This window comes from Talpa europaea (assembly GCF_964194135.1).
Source record: "Talpa europaea genome assembly, chromosome: 12".
NCBI classification, from domain to species: domain Eukaryota; kingdom Metazoa; phylum Chordata; class Mammalia; order Eulipotyphla; family Talpidae; genus Talpa; species Talpa europaea.
This window is the reverse complement of record NC_140079.1, coordinates 37,075,934-37,101,287: the sequence shown is the minus strand read 5'-3', so window position 1 is coordinate 37,101,287 and position 25,354 is coordinate 37,075,934. Positions and strand designations below refer to the sequence as shown.

General features: G+C 35.0%; 1 protein-coding gene across 2 annotated transcripts in view; it reads left to right on the top strand.

Annotated features, from left to right (window-relative positions):
* Nucleotides 1-25,354, top strand: part of DYNC2H1 (dynein cytoplasmic 2 heavy chain 1) — a gene marked incomplete at its 3' end in the record, with an annotated part of 284,138 nt that overhangs the window by 183,518 nt on the left and 75,266 nt on the right. For both annotated transcript variants that reach the window (XM_084249306.1, XM_084249305.1), the window contains 4 exons: nt 3,410-3,565; nt 9,042-9,117; nt 16,146-16,354; nt 18,471-18,575. In XM_084249306.1, the coding sequence (XP_084105432.1) occupies nt 3,410-3,565; nt 9,042-9,117; nt 16,146-16,354; nt 18,471-18,575 (546 nt within the window). The remainder of the gene's footprint in view (nt 1-3,409; nt 3,566-9,041; nt 9,118-16,145; nt 16,355-18,470; nt 18,576-25,354) is intronic.

Below are 25,354 nucleotides of genomic sequence, written 5' to 3'. Positions count from 1 at the left end.
GGATTTTTTTTTTAAGGCTTAATAACATGCCATTGTAGGTGTATGCCATGTCTTTGTCCATTCGTTAGTCCAAATTATTTAGGTATTCCACCTCTTGGGTTGTTATGAATAATGAAGGTATGGGCCAGATTCTATTTTTAATTTTTTGGATATATTTCCACAAGTAGGTTTGGTGGATCACAATGGTATTACTATTTTTATTTATTTATTTATCTATTTATTTATCTATTTATTTATTTATTTAATTTATTTATTTTCCCTAAAGATTTATTTGTTTATTTATACAAGCACTGGGTACAGGCAGAAGCGCGGGAGGGTGAGAGAATTCACCAGAGCAGGAAACAGCACAGGCAGGCTGACTAAGAAATACACTGCTGAGGGGAGCAGAGGGCGCAGCAGGAGAGGTCTGTCGCACCATGTGGGACCCTCTCAGGCTGCCGGGGATTGAATCAGCACTGCAGAGGCTGCGGGCAGCTTGGCAGCCCAGCGCTCGACCGCTGCACCACCAGGGGAGGCCTGGTATTACTATTTTTAACTTTTTGAGGACCCTCCATACTGTTTTCCTCTGTGGCACACCATTTACCTTCCTACCAACAGCACACAGTTTCTTTGCATCCTTGCCAACACTTCTATTCTTTTTTTCTTTTCATGGTAACCATCCTAATGGTATGAGCTGAAATCTCACTGTGGTTTTGATTTGAAGTTCCTTAATGATCAGTGATGTTTAGCATTTTCATATGCTTGCTATCTAGCAAAATAAATTTCTTTGGAGAATTGTCTATTGAAGTTCTTTGCCCATTTTTAAGTGTATTTTGTTGTTGTTGTTGTGTTTTAGGAGATAAATACATTCCTTCCAAAGATGTTAGTCTCTGGATATTACCCCCTTATTTGAAAGGACAGTTTGCTAATATGTTCTCCAATTCCATAGGTTGTCTTTTTGCTGTGTTTTTTCCTTTGCTGCCTGTATGATGTGAATAGTCCCACTTTGTTTTTGCTTTTGTTGCCTGTGCTTTTGATGCCATATCCACAAGTTTATTGTAAATCTAATGTCATAAAGCTTTTCCCTTATTTTTTTCTTATAGTCTAATATAATTACACAATCATTTTTTCTCAAGAAAAATGTCTTATTGGTGTTTATAACTACCTGTTACTTTACATCATTCCTTCTACCTATTATTTTAGATCAGTACATCTCATTTCTCATTTGAAGAAGTTATTTAAGGGGAAAAAATGAAAAGCATTAATCCAGGAATGCAAAAACAATTTAAAATATGAAAATTTGTTAATTGAATGAATGTCATTGTCATGTCTGGTGAGAATGAAACTTTCTAGACTTTTCACTTGCCACTGTCCCAATATACTCTTCTACTGAACTGTATACTAGAACTGGAATATATGAGCCATGAGAGAAGGGGCTATTTTTTCTCTTGCCTTTTTTTTTTTTTTTTTTTTTTTAATAGAGGCATGTTTTTCTTTATTTGTTTGCTTGTTTGTTTGTTTTGTTTACACATGCACTGGGTACAGTCAGAAGCGCGGGAGGGTGAGAGAATTCACCAGAGCCAGAGCGGGGAGCAGAGCAGGCAGAAGGACCGAAGTACACTGCTGAGGGGAGCAGCGGGCGGCAGGAGAGGTCTGCGTGCCATGTGGGACCCTCCTCCCGTGGCCGGGGAGCAGCCGGGGATTGAACCGGCGCCGCAGTGGCCGCGGGCAGCTTCGCAACCCAGCGCTCTACCGCTGCGCCACCGGGGAGGCCCACTTGCCTTTTGTTTTTAAAAGATTTATTTATTTATTTATACAAGCACTGGGTACAGTCAGAAGCACGGGAGGGTGAGAGAATTCACCAGAGCCAGAGCAGGGAACAGAACAGGCAGAGGGACCGAAGTACACTGCTGAGGGGAGCAGCGGGTGGCAGGAGAGCTCTGTGCACCATGTGGGACCCTCCTCCCGGGCGCTGCAGAGGCTGTGGGCAGCTTCGCAGCCCAGCGCTCAACCACTGCGCCACCAGGGGAGGCCCTCTCTTGCTTTTTTTATACTTTTTAATTTGTGGAACATAGGAAAAAACAGTACATATTTCAATAAATGAAGAATTAATTCATGAGGGAAACTGTTTCTTGAATGTTTTAAGTTAGTACGACCTTTTCCAGGATCCCATTTTAGGAGATAATTAAATTATATTTTATGGAAATTTCTGTTTCATTTAAAGCATTGGTAAATGTGTTTGTTTTCTATTTCTAAAGTCAACATAAAATAGTGCATTTTATTGAGATGCTCAGAACAATTACACTACATGTATTGTCCATATATATTTACATATATCTTTAACATTTATTAAATCTGCATTTTATTATCGATTCTCTTCTTTTGACTGGTTGCCAGAGTTGTCAGTAAAAATATATCCCAAATAAAAAAAAAAAAAAAAAAAAAAAATATATCCCAAATAACTGGCCATACTTAATAACTTACTTTTCTTTATTCTTTCCTGTTGACTGAATTTTTTGCTTTTTTCTTATTTTCCTTAGATTTTGATTTGTCTTTATGTCAGTTACTTAATTGAAATTTATTTGCATTAATATTGAAATTGTTTTAAGTCTAAATTTTCAGTTTAGTGTATCTGTGTTTGTGTAAGTTCATACTTGTATACTTTCTCCAACTACATGATTTGGTGCCTATTACTCTTTTGCATTGTGCCATTAAAAGAAATTTTTTAAGTGTTATTCAGTTTCCTATTAATGTTACATTGTATTGACTAATACTCAAAAAATTTTGCTTATTTTATGATAATTTTCTGTAGATGTTTGATAAACATGAAAATTTTCATTTTTAGAGTATAAATTTGGGTATGCACTAAGTCAAAAGCATTTAAGAAAAAAACAGAATGCTGCGTTTTTCTAAGCATTCAGATTTGTATTCTGGTTTGAATTTGTGTTTATGAGTCCTGGAATGTTAGATAATAACTACATTATCTGTAGTAGACTACTGTGCAGGGAAGATTATATGAAAATAGCATGACATGTAAATAGTATATTGAAGGTCTCGTGGAAATTCATATAGCACTTACTTAGCTTGGGAGAACAGGTATAGGAAAATTAAACATCTGTGTTGTGGTAATCAATACCATATTTGTATTATAAATGATGATTAATTTTAGTAAAAATATCTCAGTAATCTTATAAAACTTACTTTAAATGTTTTGCTATATAGATTTTTTTTTAATTAAAAGGTTATTTTGGATCTGTAATTAAGTGGATTTATCAGGTATAAAGAGTTTAAAACTAGCTTTACATTAAACTAATCTTGGTAATAGTGAAGATTTTCCTCAGTAAAATATATTCTAAAGTATGTTAAAGAATGATTTTTATAAGATTTTAAACAATATACTTGTTTTTATTCATTTTTTTTCTTTTTTTAGTCACCTCCAGGTTTGAAAAAGAATTTAATGCGAACTTATGAATCTTGGACTCCTGAACAAATTAGCAAAAAAGATAATATACATCGAGCTCATGCTCTCTTTAGTTTTGCATGGTTTCATGCTGCATGTCAAGAAAGAAGAAATTATATTCCACAGGTAAATAAAAACATGTCTTGGATGTATTCTAACCTTTTTTACAGTTTTTAAATATTTTTAGAACTTAGTAGTTTTGGTGAGGGTTACTTAATAATTTGGTTCATTGCTAATTAATTTATCTATGTAAATCTTTTCTGTTACTCTTCTGGGCTATTTGTAGTTATGAAGTTCACATCTCTTAAATTAAATCATGAGCTCTCAATGATTACTAGTTTACATTTTTAGGATTTGTAGCTCAAATCTCAAGTTCAGAGACTGGATTCCCTGTACCTGATTTTTCTTTGCTGTCTCCCTCTCACTAAAAGTCATTGAGTCCTACCTCCTTCAAGTTAGAAACCCAGGAGTTGTGCTTATGTGTTTTTCTTTCTCAAACTTCCTATTATTGAGTCTTATTGCTGCTTCCAAAAATACATTTCAAACCTATGTATTTCTTTTTTCCACTTTTCCAGTGGAAATATTTTTCTTTCTTTTAAATTATTTTTTCATTTTTTTAAATTTTATGTTTTTTACATCATTTTTCATTTTTGCACAATGTATGCATTTTCATCTTGGTTATAGTTCCCATACAATTCCCACTCCCCTTGTTTTGATCCTGCTTCCCTCCACCCCCTGTAGTGTGTCTCTGGGTTATAGTTGCTTGTTGATTTTCACTTTATTATAATTTGTCTTTTTCCTGGTCCCTTATTTAGGTTTTCTAAATTCCTACTATGAATGAGACCATCTGGTATTTTTCTTTTTCTTTCTGGCTTATTTCCCTGAGCATGATCCCTTCCAGCTCCAACTTTTTTATATTCTTACATTGTTGTTCATTTTTGTACAATATTTGATTTCTTCTGTCACATGTAGTCCCCATAAATTTACTACTGCCATATCACCCATGAGGCATCATCATAGTTCTTTGTGCTCTTCTCTCCTGTTTGACTTCTCTCCCACCCCTGCTGTATGCTTCAAATCTATAGTTTGCCTGCAAGTTTTTCTTTTATTTTCCCTTACCTTTTGGTTGTTTTCCCTACATTCCACCTAAAAGTGAAACCATTCGATATTTTTCCTTTTCCTTCTGTCTTATTTCACTGAGCATAATCCCTTCTAGCTCCACACATGTTGCTGCAAATGGCATGTCTTTTTGATTGCTGAATAGTATTCCATTGTGTATATATACCACATCTAGTTGATCCAGTCATCTGGGGTTATTCAGATTGTTTCCGTATCTTAGCTATTGTAAATAGTGCTGCAATAAACATAGGGGTGCAGGTTTCCTTTCAAATTATTGTTTTTTGTGTCCTTTTGGTAGCTTCCTAGGAGTAGAATCATTAGATCATCTGGTAGATTACTTTTTAGTGTTTTGGGGAACTTCTATATAGCTTTCCACGGTGACTGAACCAGTTTGCATTCCCACCAGCAGTGTAAGAGAGTTCTTTTTCCTCCAATCCTCGTCAGCATTTGTTGTTGCCAGTTTTTTTTTTATTTAATGGTGGTAAGAAAATCCCTATTGCTTTATTATTTTTTTTAAAGATTTATTTATTTATTTATTTATTTATTTATTATTTAAATATTTATTTATTTATTTATTTAGCAGTTAGGTATGTTTTCTGGAGACAATAGAAAAAGTTGGATTCTGTTTTCTAATCCACCATGCTACTGTATTTTTATTGGGGAGTTTAGTCCATTTATGTTTAGGGTAATACATGGGAGTCTGTGATTGCCATTTTGTTCATCGTTTTGTGGTACTATTGTGAACTTATGTGTACTGTTCAGTACATTGTTCAGTTCCTCCTGTTCATTCCTCTTTTTAGATTTTAAGACTTCTTGTAATTTTTTTAGTAGAAGCGAATTTCTGAAGATTGTTTGGGAAGTTCCTTATTTTTCCATTATAGAAGAAGGAAAGCTTTGCAGGATAAAGTATTCTTGGTTGCCATTTTTTTTCTTTTATAGTTTTTTGAATATGTTGCTTCATTCTCTTCTTGCCTGTAGTGTTTCTTAAAAGAAGTCTGATGTCAGCCTAATTGGTTTTTCTTTATATATTTTCTGTTTCTTCCCCCTAGTCGTCTTCATTATTTTTTGTTTGTCTTGGACTTTCAGAAGCTTTACTATTATGCATCTTGCTGTAGTTTTCCTTTCATTATGATAGTTTGGTGTCCTTCTAGCTTCTGTGTGTTTTCATTTCCTGTTTCAGATTTGGTAAATTCTCTTCAATTATTTCCTTGAATAGATTTTCAGTTGCCTTATTATTCTCTACTTCTGGGATTCCTATTAACTCTCATTTCCTTTTCTCATGGTGTCAGATATTTCTTAGTGTTTATTCATTCTTTTTCCTTTCTATCACTTTCCTTTTCAATTCTTTTTCTATCAGTATCTTTGAGATTACTGATTCATTCTTCCACTCAATCTATTCTATTTTTGTGGCTTTTTTCATAATTTTTTAGCTCCTCCATTGATCTTTTAACATCCTGTGTTATCTTTATTTTCTTTTTTAAGGATTCAATCTCAATCTTCTGTTCGGTGATTTTATTTCTCATTTCACTCTTTAAGGTTTCTACATTTCCTCTCAGCTCTAAGTTTCTTCATTATGGTTATTCTGAATTCTTTATCTCTCAGGCAGAGAAATTCTTCTGAATCAGTGTTCTTGGGTTCCAGAGGCTGACTTTCTTTCTGCAGTGTACTGTTCCACCGAGGGCTTGCTTGACCATTTGTATTTTTCTTTCTCCCGGATGTTTGTTTTCCTGTTTGTTCTAGACATAGGACCACCATTCTGCTGGTGGACATGAACTTTTGGCACTCATACTGGAGTGTGGATGTATCTTCTTGGTGCCTTGGTTGCCGTGGCTGGTGGGCAAGGCAGGGTTGGGGACTCCCATGGCTTCCCCCTCAGCTCCCATCAACTAGATTTCTACTTGTGGCAGATTGGACTTCTGGGTGCTCCTTCTGGGGCTACTGGGGTTGAATGAGGGCAGTTCCTATAGCTCCCCACTGGGCATGCATCTATTGGTTAGCTGATGCCAGTAGGGGTTAGGTGGGGCAGACATGCATACAGGGCATCAGGGACCACTGGCGCTTGAGGGAAGGGGTTTCCCTCAGCATCTATCTTGATTCCCATCTACTGTGGCAGATGCTGATTAGAACAGTGATTTTTTTTTCCCCAGGAGTCCCAGCCTGCCCAACCCCTACCACACGGAATGGAATCCAAAACTTCAGCCTGTGGTAGCCAAGTCTCTGATATATATGGAACACCATATCACCAGGCCCAAGTTAGGGCCCAGTCTGCTGGGAGATGCCTGCAGGCTGAGTGGGATGCACTTCTATATTGAACAGTTAGTTCCCTCTGGGTTGCAACTTGGGAAAACAGGAAGGAAGGAAGGAAGGAAAGGAACGGAAGGAGAAATATGAAAAAAGGATGGAGAAGAAGGAAAACAAAGAGAGGAGAAGAAAGGGAAAAAAAAAAAAAGAATTGTTTGCAATTCAGAACTCTCAGCTCCTGAGGAGCTGGTGGCTGCTGTTTTAGCCTGGTCCCCTGGGGGACATTGTAAGGCTGGGTGGGATGCTCTTCCTGGAGTCTGTGTTGAATGGCTAGCTCCTTTAAAGTTGTAGTTCAGGGGAAAGAAAAAGAAAAAAAGAGAGAGAGAGAAAGAACCAGGGGGAAAAAAAAAAAAAACAGTTTGTACTTAGAGTTCTGTGCTCTCCTAGGAGCTATAGAGCGTGTTGTGGCCCGTGCATGTTGTAAGGTGCCAAAAGGCTGAGTGGGATGCTCTTCCACCTTAAGCTATTGTGTCCTTCTGAATTTCGGCTGGGGGAATAAAATTGTAAAAAAGTTTGCATTTCAGGCTTTGTCTACTCCCAGGGCACTGACTGCTGGTGTTGGGGTCAGGCTGTTAATCTGGGGGTTTCTGTGAGTCTCTGTTGCACAGAGTAGGATTTTGATAAGCCCTGGAGGTGTCTGTGGAGGCCAACTGGAATGACTTTCCCAGCACAGCAGATGACTGTGGAGAATGGGATCTTTCTTCAGCTCTTGAACTCCTTGGAGAGGACCTGTGGAACAGCCAGATCAAAGTGTGGGTGTTCCCAGGAGCTCGTATCAGTTCGTCATTCTTTAGTTGTTTTTAGGAGAGAGGTTGATTTTGATTCTTCCATTTTGTGGGTGGAGTCCAGAAATATTTTCCTAATATGTAATATAAGTTGTTTTTTTTCCCACCGCTCTGCTTAAAACCTCTCATGGCTCTTTGTTTTATTTGGGGGAAATTATGCAGATTTCTTAACTGGGTCCAGAAGGAAAGATTCCTCTATTTCTTCAGCCTCCTTTTCCCATAGCTGTCTCTACCTCAGTCAAACTGGACCTCTTTATGGTCTTTGAATCTGTCAAGCTCTTTCTCAACATAGCTCTCCAACTGTTCTCCCTATCTTCCCCTTTTTTAGCCTCCCTCTCTATTTCAGTTGTATGTCAAAGTAACCTTTGGTGTTCTATTTGTGGGTGAATAACATCATCAGTTGAATTAGCCTTAAGCTTACAAGTCATTCTTCCACCTCTTTTTGGTATCTTCACCCTCCAATAAAATCCAGTAAAAAAATTCTTTAATTTTATTGTCCAATTACTTAGCCTCTATTTACTTCAGTCTTCTTTTTTTTTTAACACCTGTACTCTACCAGGGTGATTTTCCCTTTCTTCTTAGATTAGGCAAGATTTCTTTCTTATATACACCAATTATGTTTCCATCAAATGTATTCCAGTTTGTAATTAAACAGATATTTGAGTGATTATCTCCATCCCATGCCTCCTTTCTCTCCTGTATGTTAGTGAAAGCTATATAAATAGGGCAGGGATTATTTATGTTTTGTTATATTCCCAGGGTTTGACATATAATAAGTGTTTAATATGAAGAATGAATGAAAGTATCAATATTCCTTAACAATATTCATATCAGTAATTTTAAAATTTTTAATCATTTTATATTCTCTACAACATATAAATATCTATAAACATTCATTTAATACAAACGTTGTAAGTATTAGTTGTAGGTCAATGGTTTTATTTAGTTCCGTCATGAATGCTTTGTGGATCAGATATGCAGAAAACAATGCTGTATGCCTTTGGGCCTTTAAAGTTTTTTATGAAATATTTGTTTTCCTGTTTGTGGTTTAAATTCACAATTCTGAAGTATAAAATTATAAAACTGTAAATGTGTGTACATAGTATGTAGGTTCAAAAATTTGCTATACCCACCTGTTCACTTTTTACGTAACTATATTACCAAAACTTACATGATAAAAAGCTATTGTATTGTAAAGTCCTTTGCATTTTGTGGAGGTCCACAAAATTCATTTTTTACTAATTTTCTGTTAAATTAGAGATATTTTCTGTTATAAAATTCTCAAAGTTGTCTTTTTTGCATATATTGCCCTGTTTGATTGTAAAGATAATGATGCATACATACATGCTTGAAAATTGCTTATAGTTTTTTAATATTTTAAAAATTTCTTTTGATAGGGTTGGACCAAGTTTTATGAATTTTCCTTATCAGATCTTCGGGCTGGGTACAACATTATTGATAGACTTTTTAATGGTAAGTTCTAATCATGAAATTCTTGTCTCAGAAGTTAACAACATTTTTTAGAAGTGTTATAAATAACATGATTTCTCCAGGAGTGACTTAACTTTCTAGCATAAAAACACTTTTTCATTTTATTGTGTTTTATGTGCTTTCTGCCATAGATATGTTATCTGAGAGTCCTTTTATTATGACTGTGCTTTTTGGATATATCCCCGTAGATTTCTGGTTGATCTGTAGCTCCCAGGAAGCAGGATGCTAGAAAAACCTTGTCTTCACTTTGTGGAAAGACTTCAGTCCCTGAGGGCCTCCCCTGGTGGCACAGGGGGTTGAGCACCGTGCTGTGAAACTGTCCGCAGCAGCTTCTGCAGCATCGGTTCAATCCCTGCGGGCCGGTGAGGGTCCCACATGACATGACAGACCTCTCCTGTCGCACCCGCTGCTCCCCTCAGCAGTGTATTTCATCAGTCTGCCTGTTCTGTTTACCGCTCTGTCTCTGGTGAATCCCCTTACGCTCCTGCGCATCTGGCCTGTACCCTGGTTCTTGTATAAATAAATAAATCTTAAAAAAAAAAAAAAAGACTTCAATCCCTGAAAGTTTATTGCCCAGGGTCTAGGCAAAGGTTCATCAGAGTTTACAGCAGTGATGGATGGAAGATAGTCTATTGGTAGGAATCTCAAAAATTTCCCAATCAGAACTCTTGATTCTTGTCTCCCTACTACCTGACAGCCCCAAACAACCCCCCTACCCTTTTTTCCCATTTCAACAAATGGCATCACCATTCATGTAGTTGTCCAAATTTAAAACCTATGAATCACTCTGCATTCTTCTGTTTTTCTCACTCATAAACCTCTCATGCATTGTCATGCCTTCCCTTCCATGTACCACAGCATTATGATTCTGTTCACTTGTTTCAACTTCATCAGTGCCTTGGTAGTCCAAACAATAGTATCTTCCTTGGCTTTATTTCCATTTTAGCAAACATTCTTTACCCAGTAAAGAAAATGATTTTATATAAAAGCCCAATAACATATAATCCCCATTTCAAACCTACAGCCACATTGGCCTACCTGTCTACCTTCCTGTCCTCTTCCCTTCCTCTCTCTCCTCTCCCTCTCTTTCCTGCCTCTTCCTCCCCACCTTCTCTCTTTCTCATTGGCATAACATTAGTTGGTTTACAACACTGTATATGGCTTGGGGGCATAGGAGTATACCCCTTCAGATGTATGTTATCACCCCAAAGCCTACTCAAGGCAGGCATAGTCCTCCACCATAGTCCATTGGGCTCCCTCCACTCTTTCTGTTTCTCCAACAAGTCTGACTTGTTCCTCCTGAGGTTTGGTAGATGTTATTCTTTTTCTCTGAAATACTTTATTCCCAAACCTTTAATTGCTTGTCTTCTTATCATTCACATTTCAGCTAAATCTATTCTCTTCAGGAAAGTTTTCATTACCACCATATCTCAAGTGATCTAATTATTCTTTATCCCCTTATTCTGCTATACTGTTTTACTGCACATTATTTGATATTCTTTTATTTGTGATTTTATTTTCTTATTTTATTTCTTCCATTGGAGTGTAATCTGCATTAAAGCAAAGTCTTTGATCTGTTTATTATGTATGTCCTGTTCTGTAGCAGGACCTAACCTGTAGTAGATACTTGGCTATTTTTGTCAAGTTAATAACATCAGCAGTAATTCTATAACTTGTTTTTGGCAAAAGGATAAGGAGTAACACCTAAGAAGTGGGTCAAGTACCATTTTAATTTAAATGTTTATGAGGTTATAAAAACTTTGAAATAAAGTCTAATACACATACAAAAATCACTGATAAGATTACACCTCAATGAAATGTCTGCAAACTAGACAGTCACATAGCCAGCACCTTAATCAATAAACAGAACAGTACCAATACCTCAGATTCCACTCTATCTGATATTGCCATCCAGTCACTGCTATCCATCAACTTCCCCCACCTCCTCACCACCCCCCTCCACCCCCCACCCCCCCGGCTTTGCTTTGCTTCTCTGGTAAATACCAGGCACATAACTATATAGATTAGTTTTGCCTGTTTTTGTAAAACAAATCATGCTTCATGTGCTCTTTATATTAGTCTTTACATTCTCTGAGTTAATGTTACATTTGAGAGATTCATTTATAGTATTGTATGTAGTACATTTATCCTCAGTGCTATATACAGTGTGATTATTTTATTATGTGATTATTTTACTTATTTTGATGGACATTTGGGTAGCTTTCAGTTTTTCTCTTGATGGACATGTAGGCAGTTTGAGATGATCATGAATAATGGTGCTGTGTCTTTGGGTGGCTACATGTAACTATATTACATTTGTTCATTATTAACTCATGTCAAAGAGAATTCCAATTTTTGTTTATTTAAAATTTTTCTACCTCGGAGAAGTGCACATAATATAAAAGTCAATAAACTTTCATAAATTGAACCTATATAATTAGTTCCAAATTCTCAGTAAGCACCTCCCCTATTCCTTCCCACACATGACCCCAAATTTTCCCATTCTATGCAGAGGAATAACTTTCCTGATTTCCATGGGCTATTGTTTTTAATGTTGATTTTTTTGACAGATTTTTTTGGGGGAAGATGTATACTAATAATTTAGCTTGTGTAGAAACTTAGAATTTTCCAAAGTGTTTTTGAATATTTGCTAGATTTTTATGACACAATTATCACCAGATATTAGAAGTGCCCTTTTAATATGAGAAAACCAAAACACGGAATTGGAATGGCTTGTCTATCATTGTGTTTCAACTGTGTGATGGAATTTATTGCATCACATGATATTTATATACATTGAAATGTTGTGAATTAGAGGCAGGTACTTCAAAATGATACTGAATCTCATGGTAAAAGTCTAACTGTGTAATCTTATGATTATAAAATTTTCCAATATTAAGGAAACTCTGTCTATGTAGAATTGAATTCAGAAAACAAAGTTCCAAAGGAAGTGAACAGTTGGTACAGAGATTATGTAGCTCTAAGACATGCTATATGTTTCTTAAACTTTAAGCCTGAGTTTCCTGATCTGTAAAGTAGGCATTATAGTAGACATTGACTCAGCTGGTTAATTTTTTTTTTTTAGAAGTATAAATGAGAAAAGTCACAATGAAGCATTTAACATTTAGTACATTTAATATATTGAATGATCTAGTAATATTTCTATTGCTATTTTGTAATTTCAGTTGTGTTCATTTTATTTCATCCTAAAAAAAACTTGTTTTGAAAAAAAATGGGTAGATGGAAAATATGATTTTCTTACAAAAATTCTGTAAAATATATCACCTAATGTCTTCTTGTATATATTAATGACTCTATGTTGTGGTGACCTACTAATGAATGACATGTCCATTCCTAAAATATTATTTAGTATACATCAAGGTAGAATTAGAAAACCGAGACTTGGTGAAGCCCCTTGTAATAGCTGCTTAGCCACTTTGATAGTAAGATATCAACATGTAACAACTTAGTCATCTACACTATTGTTCCCTTGTTTTGCAAGAGGTAGTTTACTGCCACCAGTCATAATTATCTCTGAATTTTATAGCAATAAAGTAGATATAAGCTAGTAATGCTAGTAGTGATATCATCACGCTACTTTAAATATAATTGTTTCCTATTTTTACCACAGACCTGAGGTTTAATTCTTAAATTTTAACATTACCACTGAAATGTGTTTACAAAGATGTCTCTGTTACAAAATGAAATAATACATGAAAGTCTAGTTATGCTTTTAAATACTGTATTTCTCTCCTACAAGAATAGAAATGCAGAACTGACTATAAAGATCATGACATTTAGGGCCTCCCCTGATGGCGCAGTGGTTGAGCGCTGGGTTGCGAAGCTGCCCGGCTTCTGCAGCGCCAGTTTGATCTCCAGCTGCTCCCCGACCACCGGAGGAGGGTCCCACATGGCGCGCAGACCTCTCCGGCCACCCGCTGCTCCCCTCAGCAGTGTACTTCAGTCCTGCCTGCTCTGCTCCCCACTCTGGCTCTGGTGAATTCTCTCACCCTCCCGCGCTTCTGACTGTACCCAGTGCTTGTATAAATAAATTAAAAAAATAATAATCTTAAAAAAAATAAAATGAAAAGATCATGATATTTAGAAGACTAATGTATGAAGGTGTTTTACAGTTTACCTATTAACCAAGTCACTTTATGTATTGAGTTTTCATCATTGTATAAAGTTATGTTTTAGATATGTTGCTAAAGAATTTCAAGTTTTGGAGGCACTAGAACATGGTTCTGGTTTCAGAATATTTTATCCCAGGGATTGTGTGACTTTGAATTTGGTGACTCAACTTTACTGTGCATCGATTTTTTCCATCTGTCTAATTGGATGATATTAATGCTTTTCTGTTTCTTGTGAAGTTTAAGTGAGTTTTATGCATGTGAAACGTGAGAAATTTTACTTTTTATTTACTTTTTATTTTTTAACAATATTTTTTTTATTTTTATATTTCCCATACAATTGCAACCCCCTGATTTTGACCCAAATCCCTCCTTTCCCCGACACCCCCCACCCCCAAAGTGTGTCTCTGGTTCATAGTTGTTGATTTTGATTTTTTTCTTTCTTATACTTAATCTTTTTCCTGGTCTGGTCCCTTATTTAGGTTTTCTAGATTCCCGTTATGAGTGAGATCATCTGGTATTTTTCTCTTTCTTTCTGTCTTATTTCATTGAGTATGATCCCTTCCAGCGCCATCCATGTTGCTGTAAATTGCATGTGTTTATCTTTCTTGAATGCTGAGTAATATTCCATGGTGTATATGTACCACATCTTCTTGATCCAGTCATCTATTTTGGGGCATTTGGGTTGTTTCCAAAGCTTAGTTATAAATTGTGCTGCTATAAACGTAGGGGTGCAGGTGCTCTTTGGAATTACTGTTTCTGTGTCATTTGGGTAAATACCTAGGAGTGGAATTGCTGGATCAATTGGAAGCTCTATCTTTAGTAGATAGCTTTCCATAGTGGCTGGATTAGTTTGCACTCCCACCAGCAGTTCAGGAGAGCTCCTTTCTCTCCACATCTTTGCCAACATTTGTTGTTGCTAGTTTTTTTAATGTGTGCCATTCTCACTGGTGTAAGATGGTATCTCATTGTAGTTTTGATTTGCATTTCCTTGATTACAAGTGATGTTGAACATTTTTTCATATGCCTGTTGGCCATTTGCATTTCCTCTTTGATGGATTTTTTTTTTTTTTTTTTTAGCTCTTCTGCCCATTTTTGGACTGGATTACTTTCTTTGTTTTTGTAGAGTCTCATCAGCTCTTTGTAGATTTTTGTCATCAGTCCTTTATCATTAGTGTTGTGTGCAAAAATTTTCTTCCAGTCAGTGGGGTTTCTCTTTGTTTTGGTTGTCTCTTTTGCTGTGCAGAAGCTCTTTAATTTGATGTAGCCTTCCCTATCACTGCTTTGCGTGATGTGTCTGTAAAGATGTCTTTGAGGTGCATGTCATGTAGTTTTTCACCTATATGTCCTTCTATATATTTTATGGTTTCAGGTCTTATGTCTAGTTCTTTAATCCATTTTGAGTTGGTTTTTGTGCATGGTGTGAGGTAGAAGTCAAGCTTCATTTTTTTGCATGTAGCGACCCAGTTTTCCCAGCACCATTTATTGAACAACCTTTCTTTGCTCCAGTGCATATTCTTTGCTTCTTTGTCAAAGGTTAGTTGACCATAGAGCTGGCTTTCTATTCAGTTCCATTGGTTTGTGCATCTGTTCTGGTTCCAATATCATACAGTTTTGATTATTATGGCTTGTAGTATAGTTTGAAATCTGGGAGAGTGATGCCTCCATTCCCTTTTTTTTTTTTCAGGAGGGTTTTGGCTATTTGGGGTTTTTGGTGGCTCCATATGAATTTCATCAATATTTTTTCTATTTCTTTCTATTTCTATTTCTTTCTTTCTATTTTTTCTATTTCTATGACATTGAAATTTTAATTGGAATAGCATTGAATCTGTAAATTGCTTTTGGTAGGATGGCCCTTTTGATAATATTCATTCTTCCAATCCATGAGCAGGGGATGTCTTTCCATTTCTTTTTGTCTCTTCTATTTCTTTTCACAGTGTTTTATAGTTTTCTTTGTATAGGTCCTTTACTTCTTTTGTTAGGTTTATTCCCAAGTATTTGATTTTTTTGTTTCAATAATAAAAGGAATGGTTTTCTTGATTTCTTCTTCTTCAGATTTATGGTTTGTGTATAGGAAGATTACTGATTTTTGTGCATTGATTTTGTATCCTGCCACTTTACTAAACTGATTGATTAGTTTAATTAGTTTTTCTGTGGAGTTTTTGGTTCTCTATGTATATTATCATATCGTCCGCAAATAGTGATAGTTTGACTTCTCCCTTGCCTATTTGGATTCCTTGTATGTCTTTCTCTTGTCTTATTGCTCTGGCAAGGACTTCCAGTATTATGTTGAAAAGCAGTCGTGAGAGTGGACATCCTTGTCTTGTTCCAGATCTTAATGGGAATGCTTTCAGCTTTTCACCATTGAGAATGATATTGGCTGTGGGCTTGTCATATATGGCCTTTATGATGTTGAGGTATGTTCCTTGTATCCGGAGAATTTCAAGGGCTTTTACCATAAATAGGTGTTGTACTTTGTTGAATGCTTTCTCAGCATCTATGGATATTATCATATGGTTTTTATATTTCTTTTTGTTGATGTGTTGGATTACATTGATTGATTTTCAGATGTTGAACCATCCTTGTGTCCCTGGAATAAATCCTATTTGGTCGTGGTGAATTATCTTATGGATGCATTGTTGGATTCTATTGGCGAGAAATTTTACTTTTTAAATAATCTGTCAACATTAGCCATTATATGATTATAGCAGTAATAATGAGAGTGTCAATGTTGATAAGTATTTTATGGAATTTGATTGAATTAAATATACATTTAGATTTAGAGCAGGAATTTAATTGATATTTTAGAAAATATTAGAATAGTTTAAAGATTATTACTAATATCTTAGAAGTGAAACTAACAAGTGTTTTCAATTACAGGTACCAAAGATATTCAGTGGGAATTTCTACATGGTTTACTGGAAAGTGCTATTTATGGAGGACGTGTAGATAACTATTTTGACCTTAGAGTTCTTCAGTCATACCTGAAACAGTTCTTTAATTCTTCAATAATTGATGTAATAAACCAAAGGAACAAGAAAAGTGTTTTTCCATATTCAATAACTCTACCAAAATCTTGCAGCATTTTGGTAGGTAACTGTAATCATTTTCAATTCATTACCACTTACTTGAATCATTTCTTGTATTCTCAGGTATGTTATTTCTTTCCAAATGCACAACTAATGATCATTCATTATTATGGACACATGGCCTGATTCTCTAAACTCTAGTTAGATGTCTTAAAGTTTTGGGTGTTTAACACAGAGATTAATTGACTGGCATAGGATATAATGACTGGGTAAATCTTGAAGGGAGTAACCAAGGAAAATTTAGAAAATGTCAGATTTGTGAAGGTCTGGAATGGGAGAACATGCTCCTTCCTCAGAGGCAGGAGAGTAATCAGTGATAACCCAGTTCCAGAAGTGGATCTCTGGTGTATCTATGGAGTTCCCTCCTTATAAATGAACAGGCAAGTGAAGACATGAGGTTTAAATTGAAAAATGAAATTCACACAGAAATGTATATATCATAACTCTCCTGTTCAGTGTATTTTATATATTGAATGTGTGTGTAACCAATACTGGGATCAAAAAACTACATTCATGTCTCTCCAGAACTCCTAGTTGCTACCTTTCCCACAAAGGGAACATTATTTCAACTTATAACAGCCTAGATCAGTTTTGCCTGGTTTTGCACTTCATGTATATATTCCTTTGTGTCCAAGTGAGGATTAATCTGTTTAGAGAGGTAGCTGTCTATTATTTAAGAGACACACTCCTGTCTCACCTGCTGCTCCCCTCAGCAGTGTCTTTCAGTTAATCCACCTGTTCTGCTCTCTACTCTGTCTCTGGCGAATCCCTTCACTCTCTGCATCTCTGGCCTGCATACTAGCTCTTATATGCATAAATAAATAAATCTTTAAAAAAAAAAAAGGGAGATATACCAGTGTATATCCTGAGTATAGAGAAAACTTCCAGTCAATCCAAATGAGGAAATTTCACAGTCATTTTGAAATGAACAAAGTGTATACATAGGTTTAAATTTATGGGATGATTGAGAATCAGTGTTGAGCTTTGTAATTGAGTTAGGCGGAAGGAGGAAACCAAGCTTCCCAGGAGAATGGAACACACACACCTGGACTTAAACACATATAACTGCGTGCATACTTGGCAACATGCATTCATGTATATTCACATATACATAGACATGTGTACACATACACATCAAGAGAAACACCTTGAGGAAGTTTATAAATGCCAAGTTATAGGAGAGGAAAATTTTCCAAAGAACAACATGTCTTTCCAAAATTTGACATTTTTTATAGATTCTGGACTTCCTGAAGTCTGGTCGTTTTGTTGGAAATACTTAAGGGTTTCCTCTATATACCACATGTAAGATAAATCATGTGACAAATGAGAAAGGATGATGGGGGTGGCAGAAACTGTATCTCTCCAGCAATACCAGTATTGATAACTGACGCAGAATAACTTCTCTCTTCATCAAAACAAGCAATTCCCGTTTTGGGGGACTCTAACTGAATAAATCCTCAATAGCTATACTTAGTTTTCCATCTAAGTCATGAGTGAATAACTATTCAGATACGTGCATGACAAATCAAGACTCTGCAATTCTTACAGGAATTCCTGGGACCAATGAATGGATTAGCAATGTATTTTATCACATCTCACCCGCAGACTGAAAACTCTCTGTGGAATAGCATAATAATAAAACAATTTACAAAGCAGTGCTTATATACCAGAATGTATTTATAGGTTTGTGGGGTTTCTATAAGTTTTTAAAAAACATTGCTGAAATATTTATGCTGACATTAGCAGAACTGTGATTTGAAGATTAGTCTTTGGTAGATTAAGAAAAGTAATTACCAAGACTTACTTGAAAATAGCTAACATAATGTTTTATACATTGTAGGCATTGTCACTCAAATAAGTTTATTTTAATCACTTCAGCAATCCTTTGAATGTGGGTAGTTGGGATAAAAAAATATAGTATCAAATAATTTTAGTATGAATAAGTAGTGGTAACAAGGTACATTTCCCATAGAAAACTGAGTTAATTTTATACAAACTAAAAGTAAGATTTACATGTAAAATGTGAATAATAATTCACAGCATCCATTCATTGTGATTTCAGTGGTAACAAGTTTAATCTTTATTGAAAAACTCTTCATTACTTCTTTATGTTTAGGACTATCGTGCTGTCATTGAAAAACTTCCAGAGGATGACAAACCTAGTTTCTTTGGTCTGCCTGCCAATATTGCTCGCTCATCCCAGCGCATGATCAGTTCTCAGGTACTCTTAAAAGAAAATCTACCTATTTGAAAAAAAAAATATTGCTACTGGTTCTGCAAAAAAAAGAATATTAAAGGTTATTTAATATTACATACCCACAAGATTTTATTTAAAAAGGTTTATTTTATGGCACACAAGATTCTAGACTTACCTTAAATAAATCTTAAATGTGTCTAAATAGTTCTAGCTTAATATATTTATTTAAAAAAAGTACCACAATAACATTAAACACTATCAGTTTCATCCAAAACATTTGCTTTATTCCTATAATTTATTTTAAGACCACTTTAATTGTAATTTATACAATTGAATATATATTACTGATATTTTTATAAAATATGTAAATATATAATTTGCTTCTGTTTATTTTTTATTGAAGTAATATTGCATTGTAATGGTAGAGTTTCCAGTGTGAATGTCTGAATATCACATCAGTATGTATTACATTAAGTTCAACACCATAAGTCCATTTCTGTTCTTCCCAATATAATTGACCCCTTTTACCTCATTTTCCTGCCCAACATGACCCTTTAATTCTAGGAACCACTTATTTGGTATTAGTCTTAAAGTTTATTTTGTTTCATTTTGATCACTCATTTGTTTGATTTCTCTATATACCATATATAAGAGAAATAATACAATATTTGTTTTTCTACATGTGGTTAATTTCACTAAGCGTACTACCCTGTAGGTCCATCCATGATACTGCAAATGGCAGAGTTTCATCTTTTTTTTTTAATAGATGGATAGCATTCAGTGTGTGTGTGTGTGTGTGTGTGTGTGTGTGTTTGTACAGGTACATATATACAATAACTTCTTTAGTCTTCTGTCCATGGATACATTGTTGTTGTTTCCAGTTCTTAGCTATTGTAAATAATTTTGCAATGATCATAGGGGTGCATATATCTGTACAATTTAGTATTTTTATTCTCTGGGTATATACCCAGAAGTGGGATAACTGGATCATATGAAATTTGTTTTTGATATTTTTTTTATTAATTTTATTTATTTATTTTTAAATAATAAATTTTGTTTTTATATTCCCCCATACAATTGCAAACGCCCCATTCTGACCCCAATCCTTCCCCTCCCTCCCCCCACCCCCCTGTTTTTGATATTTTAAGGCATCTCCATACTTCTTTTCAATAGTGGCTTCACCATTTTTCAATCCCACCAATAGTGATCCATTCTCTCCACATAGTTTCTGACACTTCTTTCTTGTCTTTTGGATAATATCCATTCTCAGAGGTTTAAGGTGATATCTTACTGTTTTAATTTTCATTTCCCAATAATAAGAGATGAAGTTATTTCCATGTGCCTGTTTGTATGTATGGCTTCTATGGATAAGCGTCTATTTTTATCATTTGCCCATTTTTTAATCAGTTTGTTTCTTTTCCCGTTGTTGAGTTGTGTGACTTTTACATGTTTTGCATACTAACCTTTTTTTGGACACATTTATTGCAAATATCTTTTGCACTGAGTTTTATGTGTGTTCACTTTGGTGTTAGTTTTTTTGTTGTACAGTTTGCCTTTTAGTTTGATGTAGTTCCTCTTATTTCCTTTTCTTCGTATTTGGAGTCCCCAAAGAAATCACTTAAGCACTGATGTTAAAGGCATATTGCTATTGATGTATTTTAAGGTTTGTCAATCATTAACATTACTGTAATTTCAGGGATACAACTTCATATCTCATTATATACACATAACTTCATTTAATCACTAAAGCTCCAGTGCCACTGAACTATCATATTAACCCTTCTGCCCCTTAGTTTCCTCCACATAGTAACTGTCATGGTTTTCAGTTATTTTTGTTGTATTTGATCAGTTTATTTTCTTTGGTTATTTATATTTCACAAATGAGTGACCCAGTTATTGTCATTCACCTTCTGACATTTCACTTATCATAATCACCTCAAGTTCCATTCATGTATTCATAAAGGACACAATTTCAGCTTTTTAATACCTGGGTAGTTATTCCATGAGTATACATATCACAGTTTCTCTTTATTTTGTTTTTATTTTCTTACAACATTGTTCATTTTGATTAAATATTTGAATTCTCCCCTCAGGTGTAGTCCCCATAATTCTCCCACTACCACAGCACCTGTGAACTGTCACCATAGTCCCTTGTGCTCTCCCCTCCCCTGTTTTGACTCTTTCACTCCTTCTCCCCTGCTGTGTGCCTCAGTTCTATGGTTTGCCTGTGAGTTTTATATTTTTCCTGATCCTTTGGTTGGTTTCCCTATATTCCACCTATAAGTGAAACCATATGATATTTTTCATTTTTCCTTCTGCTTAATTTTGCTTGTCATTATCCTTTCTAGCTCTGTTCATGTTACTGTAAATGGCATGACTGTATCCTTTTTCAATGCTGAGTAGTATTCCATTGTATACCACAATTTCTTTATACATTTTCCCAGTGATGGGCATTTAAGTTGATTTCATGCCTCAGCTAGTGTGAATAATGCTGTAGAGAACATAGGAGTGCATACCTTTTGTCACATTTGTGTTTTCATCTTGTAAGATAAATACCTAGAAGTTGTATTCTGGATCATACAGTATTTCCATTTTCAAGTCTTTAAGGACTCTCCATGCCATTTTCTATAGACCTTGCAACAGTTTACATTCCCACCAACAATGAATGAAACATAACCTCACCAACACTAGTTATTTCCAGACTTTTTTATGTAGGCCATTCTCAAAACTGGTGATTTTCTATCTCATTGTGGTTTCAATTTGAATGTCCCTTATAAGTGATGTTTACCATATTTTTCCATGGCTTTCTGCCATCTGTATGTCTTCTTTGGAGAACTATCTATTGGTCTCTTACCAGTTTTTTTGATTGGGTTGTTACTTTTACTGTTAAGTTGTATTAGTTCTTTATATAGTTTGGGCATTAACTCCTTATTGGACATGTGACGTGCAAATATTAATATCTTCAGCCTGTAAACCTCCCAGTCCAAAGCCTTTTTGTTTTTGTGGTGGTTTATTTCCTGTACAAAAGCCTTTTAGTGTGGTGTAGTCTCATTTGTTTATTTTCACTTTTGTTTTCCTCACTGTGAAGTGTTTTGCCTGGTTTTCTTGTATGCATTTTATGGTTTCATGTCTTTTTTATTTTTGTACAAGAACTGGGGTACAGGTCAGAGGCATGGGAGGGTGAGGGGATTCACCAGAGAGAGAGCCGGGAGCAGAAAAGGCAGAAGGACCAAAATACACTGCTGAAGGAAGCAGTGGGTGAGACAGGAGAGGTCTGCTGCGCCATGTGGGAATCTCCCTGGCCATGCTGCAAAGGCTGCACACAGCTTCACAGTGCTGCACTCAACCTGCTGTGCCACTGGGGAGGCCCCCGGTTTCATGTCTTAAATCTAAATTTTTAAGCCATTAATTAATTTTTGTGTATGGAGTTAAGTAATGATTTTTTTTTTCTTTTTGTATTTGATTGTCCATGTTTATCAATAACATTTGTGGAAGGGACTTTGTTTTCTCCATTGTATGGCTGTGACTCCTTTGTTATAGATTAACTATCCAATATGTATGGGTTTATTTCTAGGCTCTGATTTTATTCAATTGGTCAATGTGTTTTCCCCTCACATCAACACCAATTTGTTTTGATTATGATTATCACTTTGTAGCATAGTTTGAAGCCAGAGAACATAATACCTCTATTTGCTTCTTACCCCTCAGTATTGAATTGGTTGCTCAGTCTTTTGTGGTTCCATATAATTTTAGAATTTTTTTATTCTATTGTAGTTTTTTTTTTTTTATTTTCTTACATTGTTACTAATTTTTGTACAATATTTGATTTCTCATCTCAGGTGTAGTACCCATAAATCTCCCACCACCACATCACTCATGAACCATCACTATAGTCCTTTGTGTTCTTCCCCTCCTATTTTGACCCCGCTCCCTCCTCTGCTGGATGCCTCAGATCTATAGTTTGCCTGCAGTTTTGCCCTTTTTCCCCCCCCAAAATTTTAGAATTCTTCGTTCCACTTCTATGAAGAATGCTGTTAGGATTTTTTTTTGATTAGTTATATCAATTTATTCTAAATGTTTCGAATTTTTGCCCTAACAAGGTGAAAGATATATTGTGCACCATGGATATTCAAAAGATATATATATATATATATATATATATATATATGTCTCTCCCCCTTGCCTTTCTCTACTAAGGAAAATGCAAATCTAAATTTTTTTTACATCATTTTTCATTTTTGTACAATGTATGCATTTTCATCTTTTTTTTAAATAATAAATTTTATTTTTATATTCCCCCATACAATTGCAAACCCCCTATTCTGACCCCAATCCCTCCCCTCCCGCCCCCCACCCCCCAAAAAGTGTCTCTGGTTCATAGTTTTTTGTTGATTTTGATTTTGACTGGTGTTTTCAGTCCATAAATCACTGTAGTTAATATGTCCATTTGAAAAATCTTTAATCTTCCAATCCATGAACATAGGATATCTTTTTACATTTCTTTGCATTTATGTCTTCAAAGAATCTCTTAAGAGTTTTCAGTGTACAGGTCTTTCACCTTCTTGGTTAATTTATCCCAAGGTACTTTATTTTTTGATGCAGTAGTAAATCAGATTATTTCCCTGATTTTTCTTTTTGTTAGCTTATTATTTGCTTATAGAAATACAGCATATTTTTGTACATTAATTTTAAAACCTGCCACTTTTGCTGAATTTCTTTATTAGAATCCTTGTGATTTTCTGTTTGCTATCTTCTGCATATAGTGATTATTTTATTTATTGGATGCCTTGTATCATTGCTTTGGGTAGAATTTTAAAGACTAATTAAATAGTTGTGGTCAGAGTGATATCTTGTTTCTCATGTTAAAAGAAAAGCTTTCAGCTTTTTTATCATTGACAATGATGTCAACTGTGAGTTTGACATATATGATCTTTATTTTGTTATGGTATGTTCTATACCCTTTTTGTTAATTGTTTTTAAGCATTAAAGGATGTTGAATCTAATCAGATGCTTTTTCTGTGTCTTTTAATATGATCATGTGATTACTTTTGTTAATGTGATATATCATTTTTACATAAGGTAAAAATGAATAAATTCCACTTGATTATCTTGCATGATTCTTGAATGTATTTTGAATTTGCCTTGATAACATTTTGTTAAGGATTTTTGCATCTATTTTAATCTGAAATGTTGGTCTATAGTTTTCTTTTGTTGTGATGCCTTTGTCTGGTTTTGGAATCAGTAATGTTGACCCCATAGAATGTGTTTGGGAATTTTCCTTCATTTTCAGTTTTACTGAAGAATTTTAGAATGATAGGTATTAATTCTTTGCAATTTTTACAGAATTTACTAGTGAAGCTATTTGATCTTGGAGTTTTGGTTTTATGGAAAAGCATTTGATTACTGTGTCAGTTTCCCATTTGTGATTAATGTGTTCACATTTTCTATTTCCTCCTGATTCAGTTTTGAAAGATTGTATGATTCCAAAAATTTGTCCATTTTCTCTAGATTATCCAATCTGTTGTCATAATTATTCATAATATACTTATGATCCTTTGTACTTGTCTATTATCTTGTAATTTCTCTTTCATTTATGATTTCAAATTTGCTTTCTCTAGGAGAATTGAGCTACAGAGTTGTCTATTGAGTCAAAGACCTAACTTTCTTCTTCACTGATATTTTAAATTGCCTTCTTGATCCCTATTTAGTTTGGTTTGCGATAATCTTCATTATTTTCTTTCTTCAAACGAGTTTTGACTTTTCTTTTTCAATTATTTGTGATTCTTCTTGTTTTCCTAGGTACACGTGTATTGCTATATACTTTTCAGTGCTACTCTTTTGTGAGTCTAATAGGTTCTGACAAGTCATTTTCATTGTTTCCAAATATTTTATTTTATCTTCGATTTATTCATTGATGTGATAGTTGTTCAGTGGCATGTCGTTTAGTCTCCACATTATCTTCTTTTGGTTGATTTTTAGTTTCATATTCTTATAATCTGAAAAGAATCCTGATGAGACTTCAGCCATCCTAAATTCATTGAGTCCTTTTCATTGTTGCAACATTGGAACTGTCCTTGATAGTTCCCTGACCATTTGAAAAAAAAAAAAAATTCTGTTGTTTTGGTTGGAATGCTTTGTAAATATTAAATCCATATATCAAATTTGTCATTTAAGGCCATTGTTTTCTTTATGGATGATCTGTCCATTGCTGTAAGTGTGGTGTTATGTTTTTCTACTCTCTCTCACTCTCTGTCTCTCTCTCTATATATATGTATATATAAATTTTACATCATTGTTCATTTTTGTACAATGTATATTTTCTCCTCCTCTCAGGTGTAGTCCCCATAAAATTCCCACCACCAATTCACCAGTGAACCATCACCATTGTCCCGTGTGCTCTTCTCTCCCCTGTTTTGATCCCTCTGCCTCCCCATTCCCTTCAAAACACCTAAACAGACCAATTACAAGCAGTGAAATTGAAACAGTAATCAAAAATCTCCCCAAAAACAAAAGGCCAGGACCAGACGGCTCACAAATGAATTCTCCCAAATTTTTAGAAATGAACTAGTTCTTATCCTATATAAACTCTTTTAAATACTACCAAATATGTTTTATGAAGCCAATATTACACTAAGGCCAAAACTGAACAAGGGCAACATAAGAAAAGAAAACTACAGGTCCCTCTCTCTAATAAACACTGTTGTAGTAATCCTCAATAAAATCCTAGCCAAAAGAATCCAACAATGCATCAAGAAGATAATTCACTATGACCAAGTGGGGTTTATTCCAGGGATACAAGGATG